The 9,847-nt window shown below is 38.5% G+C and overlaps 1 protein-coding gene across 2 annotated transcripts; it reads right to left on the bottom strand.

The window, feature by feature from the left end:
- Positions 1–3,343: 3,343 nt before the first annotated feature.
- On the bottom strand, positions 3,344–4,805 carry SMIM30 (small integral membrane protein 30). Of its 2 annotated transcripts, none has more exons than XM_036863584.1 (3): positions 4,764–4,805; positions 4,345–4,413; positions 3,344–3,878 (listed from the first exon to the last, which is right to left on the bottom strand). In XM_036863584.1, exon 3 carries the CDS (start codon positions 3,831–3,833, stop codon positions 3,654–3,656), a length of 180 nt encoding a protein of 59 aa, XP_036719479.1. In that variant the 5' UTR covers positions 3,834–3,878; positions 4,345–4,413; positions 4,764–4,805; the 3' UTR covers positions 3,344–3,653. The 2 variants fall into 2 exon arrangements, with proteins under 2 accessions (XP_036719479.1, XP_036719480.1); XM_036863585.1 differs by having other exon boundaries at positions 4,759–4,790.
- Positions 4,806–9,847: the final 5,042 nt, after the last annotated feature.

Raw genomic sequence — 9,847 nt, 5'->3', positions numbered from 1 at the left:
GAAAGCCTAAGAGGGTGAAGGTGCATGTGATGTGTAGCTTCTGAGATTTCCTGGGCCTGGCTGGCTCCTTCACAGGTGGTATATTTGATAGTTTTTCAAAAAGCTGCCATTGCACTCTGAATGCTGAGACAAAATATGGATACAGTTCATTTTTTAAACTTCATCTGCACTCCTGCATTCTTGGTTGTGCTTATTGGGTAAGAGACAGGAATAAACAATATATTATTGGATGGGTGAAAAGGGGAGGGTAGATGTGAGCGATCCTAGGACAAAGGTCTGTGAGTAAAATTCCTTGAATCGATCATTTACCTGGTGCTTTAATCCCTCCACTCTTTAAATATGCACTGAGGAGACTTGTGCTTCCAGGAGGATGGAGTAGACATCTTTTTTCCTATTTCTCCCACTAAATACAGCTAAAAATCCTGGATATTATTTATAAAACAAACGTAAGATTCTGAAAGGTAGAAAGAAGGCAGACTGGCTAGGGACCTCAGGACCAGAAGACACGGTGGTGAATTCTCTAGATTTTCTTTTTGCCTCATAGATCTCTGACTAGGTACTGGACAAGGTGGCAACCCAGAAATGCCAATGTGCTTAGACATGGCCATGGGCCAGTGGAGAACACATGCAGAGTCTGAACTCCTACTCCCACCCAGTAGCCACAAGGCACCCCACCTGCAGGGTCAGAGGAGGGCACGTAGGGAACAGTAATGAGGTTCCCTCTGGACTTTTACCTCTGTCTGGCAGTGATAAGGCAGACGGAGTCCCAGAAGGAAAGAAGTAGATGTGGTTGAAAGAGTATTTGAAAAAATAATGGCTGAAAATTACCTAAATTTGGGAAAAAGACCCAAACCTGTAGGTTCGAGCTGAGCAAATCCCAAACAGGATAAACCCAAAGATATTTATGCCAAGACATACCATAGATCACTTTCTGAAAACTAAGAACAGAGAAAAAATATCTTGAAAGCAGCCAGAGAGAAATGACAGGAAACGCACTGATTTTTGGCATTGGAGGAATAGGCTGGTTACCAGCGCTTCCCTTGTTGATTTCAGCTATTAGTCTTCTTTTTAACCAGACTCAACCAAGCTAACATGTACAGAGCATTTACTAGTTATCTGCAAATTATGCTGGGCACCCAGGGGACATTTGCTAATCCCATTCTTCCTGTAATTGCTCCACAGCGGGTATTATCCCTCAGAGCAAATCAAGGAATTTCAGAATTGGAAAGAACCTCAAAAAAAGGAAATAAAAGGGCAGAAATTTGTAATTTGGGATTTCTGGATGGGCTTCAGTTCTGTGAACTCCCTGAAATTAATCTAAAAAAATGCCAGCATGCATGTGCATTTTTCTAGGTAAAGGACCATAGCTTTCATCGGAGTCTCAAAGGAGCTGGTGGCCCCCAAAACGTTAAGAGCCACCATTAAGAGTTTCTGCTCTTTTCAGGCAAAACTATATAATCCAACCTAGATAGAAAAGAGCTAAAAACAGAGAAGGTATTCCCCATCATATACATCAAAATTCCTGAAAGCCACCTCATAATTCTCTACTTTTAAGGAGAAAATAGGAAAATGGCAGTTTTCTAATTTCTTCTAGGCACTTGTGGAAATACAGGTTTATCAAAGAATGTTTGCCTGTAGTCTTATTTTGAACATTTAAAAAATAGTACCTATAGGTGACTAAATAACCAATGCACCGTGATTTAAAATGTACTTTAGATTTCCCCTACCCCTGAAGCCATTTTATGAACTGTCATGTGCTACCTGAGCCTCCAGTAAAAACAAAAACAGGCTTTCCTGTTTTTTAAAAAAATGTACTTTAGGTATGATTTCTCCCAATGCCAATGGAAAAGTTCAGACATACAAGGAAGCAGGAGCAGCCTCTCTACATCAGTACCAATAGGCTGGTATTTTATAAGAGATAGGACAAACTGTCCTGCAATCTGCATTCCTTTTTCCATCTTTCAAAAAAAAACATGTAAAAAAGTTCTATTATAAATCAACTAAACTCCAATAAAAATTAAAAAAAATTTCTATTGATTACACAATGTATAACAGCCAATTTATCAGAATAAAAAACTATTAGTGTTTTCTTTGGTGAAAAAACAACTATAACAAAAACAGATCCGTGTGGTTTCTCTGTCTACAGTGTGTCTGTCCCTCACTCTTTGTACCCTCTACCAAATCCCTCATGCAATCCAGGTCTGCTTACACCTGGAGAAATGCACAGTAAGGATTTTAGATTGCTGCTGTCTGTTTTCTGATCAAAATTAAGGCTCCCAGTGTTACCTGGAGAGCTAGAGATTGGATAATGCATTATTTTAGGAAAAAATTTGACTACCTGCTTTCATTAAGACCCTATAGTAGTTTGATTTACTCATACAATTCTGTGCTGGCTGCATCTACACAATCAAAGGAATCCCTGGGGACCCTTGTTAAACATAGAATTCCAGACCCCAACCTACAATTACTACAGTGCAACCAGGAGAGGAACCTGAGAATCTAACAGTTTTTATCAAGTGCTTTGGGTGATCCTTGGGCTCAAACAAGTTAGAGCAATCTTCTTAAACTTGAATGTGCATATAAATTATCCTGGGTTCTTGAAACAAAAGCAGATTCTGATCCAATTGGTCTGGGTGGGACCTGAGATTCTGCGGATCTAACAAGTCCTAAGGTGATGCTGCTGGTGTGAGGACACCTTAAGTAGCAAGGTCAGGGAGATTACGCCTCATCTGGCTTGTGTGTAAATCAGTATAGGCCATTACATTTTCCTTCTGCATCTGTGGATTCTCTACCAGAGGCCTCTCCCCTCCCTTGATGCTGCCCATTTCTCATTTTTCACTGATTGTATCTCTACAAGCTAGTGTGATCAGTTAAGGTAAGGCATCCTATTCTTCTCCACTTACTTTATAAAAAGTTCACACAAAGATAAAAACAGTCTGAAATAAACACCACACAGTAACTTACATAATGGGTTTATATTTAATATAGTACTTCTCACCATGGAGATGTTAGCAATTAATATAAAGATTTTTTTGTTTTTGTTAAACATTAAATCTCTTCTCCATTTCAATATCAATATAAAGTATTTTTTTACATTAAATCTTTTCTCCATTTCAACGTTAGACACATCGAATACATTTTCTAAACTTTTTCTCCCACAAAGAGATAAGTTTTAATTTTTGACCAACTGTATTTAATATCTAGGTACAATATTAACTTGGGAGATAAAACAAAAATGCATTAAAAATATGGAGAAAAGACTCCACAATGATGCAGGAGGCAGTGATTATAACTAAACAGTGGCAATTTCCTAGGATTCTGGGCAAGAGTTTTCTTCTTTCTATTGAGAATTCTGAAACTATGAAATATTACTTATGCAAAGTTCAGCCATCTCACTTCTTTGACCTTCTTTCTAACTAGCAAATGCAAATTACAGACGGCATTTTTCAGTGCATTATTTGTTGTGAAAAAAACGTTTTGTTTTCCATTTAACATAATATATCAATTTGTTCCTATTTATAGGGAAATAACCAAGACTATGAAGCTACCCTATTTACTGTTTCATGAGAACTTTCAGACACCAAAACTCAGTTCTGAACCTCAATAGCACAAAGGTTTTCAGGGCAAGGTTTGATTCAGGAGGCCCTTCAGAGTCACATCTGTCCATTTCTCTTTCGTGCATATACCCCCAAACAAGCACAAATGCCTGTAATGCTGAGAACCACACCTAACAAGAGAGCGATTGCATCTCCAGCTTCTACTGCTTCAACAACAGGCAGCACCAGAAGCAATGAAAAGAGGACTAGGAACAATTGTGTTGAAACTGAGATCATGATGTTGAGATCTTGAGGTGACTGGTTCTTAAAGGCTGAAGGTTCCTAGAAATTAAAACATGGGAACAAAAAGGAACCATTAAAAATTCCTACCTTTTCAAATGACAGTATGAATACATGACAAATAACAGTTCATACAATCTTTTAAATCAGAGACTTTATAAATTATATTCAGACCCATCTCCTCATTTTATGGTAGAAGAAACTGAGGGAAGTAAATGGTACTTAAAGATGATCATTTGAGGCTAATCGCCCCTTCTCATGGTAATTCCCCTACTCCAGCGATTTTCCCCCACTCTATAATGCCAACACCGTGTGAATCAACAAAACAGAAATTGAACAGTAGAACAAGAAAAGACAGAAGAGGCACAAGATACTAACTTGGAAACTATCCTAGTGAATGAAAATTATATTTTTTTAGGGTCTCTCCCATCCAGGAAATGCAAACAAATCTGGCAAAGTCAAACCACATATAACTCTGTGAAGTCGTGGGGGAAATAGTAAGACTTACCAAAGAAAGCGGTTTTTGTTTAATTCTCAGTTCAGGATGCTGAGGCTAAGAGGGTCCACGTGACAGCGCCTATTATCAGAGGGGCGTAGCAGGATTTAAAAAATCGCACATTATTATTATTTTAAAGCGGCAGCTAGAGTCAGTGCAGAGCGGGGAGGTTGTACGTAAGGGAGAAGAATGGGTAATAACTAACGACAACAGTTTTGTTCAAGCAGGGGAACTAGATTTAAAAGTTGGTCAGTTATAAAGGAAAAGCTAAAAAACCCCCAAATAACCAAAAAAACAAGTTCGTTCGAGGACTTGATAGTAGGACTTTAAAAAGAATCCCTGCTTTGGCCCGGCAACGTACAAATCTGCCCCCTGTTTTACAAATACCCTGGGCAATCTAAGTAGCCTTCGGGGACAAACTCGTACCTTACCTTCCAGGAAGCAGCCATTACAGGAATGGCGAGGAGGGTGGATTCTCTAAACTACACTTCCCACAATCCCCGGTGACGACAACTCCCAGGATGCACCGGCGCGCTCCCCTGTAACTGGTTGCGGGAAGATGGTCACGCTCTACCGGGGACGCTGAGGAGCGAGCTCCCGGGGCTTCTTCACGTGGCCAAACCTGTCACTGGTGAAGTAGTTTAGTGTAGTACGGAAGCTGACACACACACAAAAAGGTAAAAAAATGACAGCAAGTGTTTTTTTTTCACCCTGTTCAAGGTTTCAAGACACAAGAAGTTATGTCCTTTTCTCTGACTGAAATGCAGCCACAGCAGCCGAAAGAAATCACCCGAGCAGAGCCATCTGTTTCAGATGCATTTAAACAAGCGGCTTCTAACATTTTTGAAGGAGGGAATCCCCTGACACCATCTTCCAAATGTGCCTTATGACATTTGTTAACTCTTAAGCAATGGGGGAAAACATGTTTAATAAGACGTTTTGGAAAATGTCAAAAACATCTGTAGGGAAAAACAGGCAGTTTGAGGAAAAACAGGTTAAGCACTGTAAGAAGGTCTCTGATTCAGGTTCTGGAGTTCTGTTTCCCTATTACTTCAGGAGTGCAGTGTATGGTACGGTTTAGAGATTTCTTCTCACTCATGTGTTTATGATACCCACCCTATGTATCCCCAAATATTTATGGAAAGTTGTAAATTATTACTTTAAGTCATAAGGATAAATTATTTGCATATGTAAGTCTTAGCCCTTTCTGAAAGGCTTTCTTGAAGTCTAATTTAATCTATGAAGTCCTTACTGAACCTTTCTAATCACCCAGGCTTCTGAACTCTCATTTACTGACTAGAGGACTTATTTGGTACCCTGGAAATTATCATTTATTAATGATGTGGGTTAGGGGTGAAGTCACTTGCCCTGTCTGAAAGTCCCCCTAGGACTCTCAGACACAGCAGGTATATTTCAGTTCAGTGCCCATAATTGGCATGTAATTTTTTTATTGTTGTTCATCTTTTTTTCTTACACTTTACTAATTTCTGTGGACTGACAGCAAAGCTTTATATTCCTAGCTTCTAACACACACACAGAGGTGCTCAGAAATGTTGGCTAATAATTATTTGAATAAATAAATGTGCCAACAGGTTTTCTTGAGAGACAAAGCAGTGCCAAATAAACCAAAGCAAGGTGGCTTGCAAATTGGAAGTCTATGGATAATTACACAGTAATGTCAGCATTGCTTCTCTAAACTTGATTATTTTAACAAGTTCTGTCTTTGACTCATTTGCCTTGAGCTACTTCTGTTTTTTTACCTTTCTCATCAGTTATATTTGAAATAGCAGCTATTTAAAGATACTCTTTTGCATTCTAGTGTGAACAATTTGGGGATTTAATTTTTCCCTATATGTTTATTCAGTTTGCTGAAGTCAGCAGAGACCACGGTAAATTTAATATTATTACAGACTTGTTTCTAGGGTTGTTAGCGTTGAAGATAATGGGTTAGTTTTAAGTTTGAAGGTCTGATGATGATAAAATGCTTTTTCTTTAAATTATTATGTTAAGAGATCATGATGACCTGGCCTATCTGAAAAAGAGTGGCAGAAGTTTGTGCAGAGATGTTTTGGGCCCGTGTAGTTTCAAAATAAAATTGGTTAACTTTTCCTAACCAGCATCTACCCTAATCAGGCAATTTAACAAAGGTGTTGCTGTATCTGCTTTTGCCTGCCTTATTACAACCCTAGTTTCCAGGGTTGTAATAAGTAGAATGGTATTCTAGTTCTCAGTGTTCTCTTCTTACTACCCTAACTGGTGATCTAAAAATAAATCAGACACCAAGGGGGCAAAGCGGCGGGGGGTTGGGGTGGTGGTGTGATGAATTGAGCGATTGGGATTGACATGTATACGCTGATGTGTTTAAAATGGATGACTAATAAGAACCTGCAGTATAAAAAAATAAATAAAATTCAAAAATTAAAAAAAATTAAAAAAAATAAAAATAAATCAGATCATTTATTCCTTGCTTAAAGCTCTCCAGATCCATCACAATAAGCAGAAGTCTGTGCTCCTTATCAAGACTCACAACGCCCTACACATTCTGACCTCTGCCTGCCTTTCTGACATCAGCCTACTACTCACTCATGCTCATTCCAATCACACTCATCTTTTTGCTGTTTCTTAAGCATGCCAATTTTGTGGTTTTATTGATTCAAATTTTTATTGAATCAAATTTTGTTGATTAACGTTTAGTCACTGTTACACTGTTCGTAGTAGAAACTACCTTATAAGTAAGAAGTCTGCTTTTGGGCTAAACCATGAAGGTATTTCGACTGAGATTATTTTGAGTCTTTATTCAAAATTTAGGTCTTACGTATTTTCTCCATAATATTAATAGAAAGGCTTTATGTCTATGTATGTATAAGGCGCAGTAATACCTAAAACAGGAACTACTTTGTTCAGGAACCTGTCTATAATGGTCCCTATTTACTTCCTCTGTCCACTTGGGGTGCAAATATTAAGTCCATCTGGATGGTGTATTTTTTTCTTAGCAATACCTGAATGGTTTCTTTAAGTACTTTTTAATGTTGGATGAGCAATATTGGCATTTTTGGTGAGACAGTGCTTTGTTGTGCCAACATAATATTGCAGGATATTCAGCATCTCTAGCCCATGCCTGCTAAATGCCAGTAGGATCCCCCAATCATGAAGACAGTCAACTGCCTTGTATTGCCAGATAGTCTTTGGTGAGATACGGTCCCTAGTTGAGAACTACTCAAGATTTCATCAAGAAAATAGAAGTAGTTGAAAACAGAATGAAACAGTACACACAGACACACACACACACCAACATCAACACTGCACTGCTCTAATGTTTTAGATTCTTTCTTCCTTGGTTATGCTGATTTTGTTGTTATCTACAGATTTCCTTCTGTGTCCTATCAGCATCCTTGCCAGACAGTTTCCACTGGTCACTGTTTTTTAAAGAATTATTTATTTATTCATTTGGCTGCGCCGGGTATTAGTTGCGGTCCTCGGGATCTAGTTCCCTGACCAGGGATCGAACCCAGGCCCCCTGCATTGGGATTGCGGAGTCTTAACCACTGGACCACCAGGGACGTCTCGGTCACTTTCTTATAACAGTGCTGATATGCAAATTGAGGTGAGATTTCTGCTTTTATTTCTGCCACTTAGTCTTTAAGCTGTGGAGAGGTGCTGTGATGTAGTATATAGAATATTAGCTTTTTCCCTTGCTAGTTTTATGGATTTGAGTAGTTAATCTCTCTGAAACTTACTTTCCTTTTATAAAATATGCTGTGTGAGGATTAAATGAAATGTTTCTAAAGTGACCAAAAAGTTACCAGAGCTCAGTGCTTATCAATTCCCTCTTATTTGTAGATGTAGTCCCCTGGTTACTGATTAAGAGTTAGGATCTTTGGGGTTAGACCAATTGGTTAGAATTCTGGCCCTGCTGCTTACTAACTGTATGACAATAGACAAGTTAGTAAGCTTTTCTAAGACTCAGCTTATCCATCTATAAAATGGGGTATAATAGTACCTACTTCATATGTATATTATGGGATTAAATGAATTTCCAGAATTAGTGGCTAGCATATAGTAAGACCTCATTAAATATTAACTATTGTTACTATTTGCTGTTAATCAAATCCATGAAATATATGGGGTCTTCAGGATGTGGCTTCTCTCCATTGTGAATATGCTGTTCTGCAGACAAACATGGTAAATAGAAAATGTCTGTGGAACTCCCTGGATACAGAGGCATTTTAGGCTTCCTAGGCTTTGGGTTGGGAGCTGACTGGAAAACACTCCCCTGGTACTCAAAAGCTGTCCCTTTGTTGCCTTGATGGGATTTTACTCTTTATTTCATACCTACTGGTGGTTACATTTATGTTTAAAATATATTCTCCACTCAGTTATTGTCACATCATTGATTCGTCATATTAGGTCCAAAGGGTTTTGAAAATGTGATTGAGAGGGTCTAGATATGGGTGAATAGCTCCAAGAAATCATTCAGCTGGAATGAATTCTATGGCCACCCCAAGAAAACCCAGCAAACAAACAAGGACTCTTAATTCCTTTTGAATTCTAATTACAGCAGCTAATCTATAACTCTGCACTGATTTTTCTATAAATTGCAGCAAAGGAAATGACAGCATTAGAAGATTTGCTAAGAGGGAATTATAATAACTGAGACTGTAGGCTCAGAGGAATGTATTACTCTTGATAGATTGTTATGGGCTACTTAATTGCAGAGCTTGCAGGACAGAAGGAAATACTTTGTATTACCCCTGAGAGATGGCACTGTACACAGTGTTGAACATGGTATCAAGATTTTTCCTTACCTCCTTGGCTTCAGTAAGGTCCACTGTTTGAGGAGGATAAACATTATTCTTACAACCCCTACTTAGAACTAATTTGCTTATACTCATGGATGAAGGAACTCTGTTTTCCCAGATAGGTTCAAAAAATCATGTTTGTTTCTTTTTAAAGTTTGTCTTTGACTTACAAGTCAAGAGTCATATAATTGGTTTTCATTAGTTTATATTGTATACTGTAATTGGAAATGTCAACTCAGGGTTTACTAGTATTAAGTGATGTAGAGGCAGGGATTAATTTCTGGGATACAGTGAATATAATGATCTCCTCCACTCCTTTGACCTGAAGCTGCTTTTTGATTTCTGACGTGCTTGCAAACCATCTTAATGAACTGTTATTTCTTAGCTATAACTCAGATTTAGATGTTTTGTCCAGATCACTGACCAGGACAATGACTGCCATGTTGTACATGTGTAGTTCCCTCTTCTAAAAGAGATGATCATTTCCTTAGCAGTACTAGAGAGATGAACAGCTTCTTCTGTGCCAAGCATCTGCTAGCTACAAGTTCTGCCTGTGAACATCTCTGATAGCAACATGAACCACAGCTCTTCTGAAGCAGTGCCACATTCCATCTCCCCTGACATTGCCCCGCCCAAGCTGTCTGAATGCTTCTGCAGGCTTTTATATAGTTCCTCTTTTGGCATTAAGTGTCTAGTGTTATCAGATCCAAAATTTA

The sequence above is a fragment of the Balaenoptera musculus genome, chromosome 9 (assembly GCF_009873245.2).
Source record: "Balaenoptera musculus isolate JJ_BM4_2016_0621 chromosome 9, mBalMus1.pri.v3, whole genome shotgun sequence".
NCBI lineage: Eukaryota > Metazoa > Chordata > Mammalia > Artiodactyla > Balaenopteridae > Balaenoptera > Balaenoptera musculus.
The sequence above is the reverse complement of the archived record's forward strand: the minus strand, read 5'-3'. Positions and strand labels throughout refer to the sequence as shown.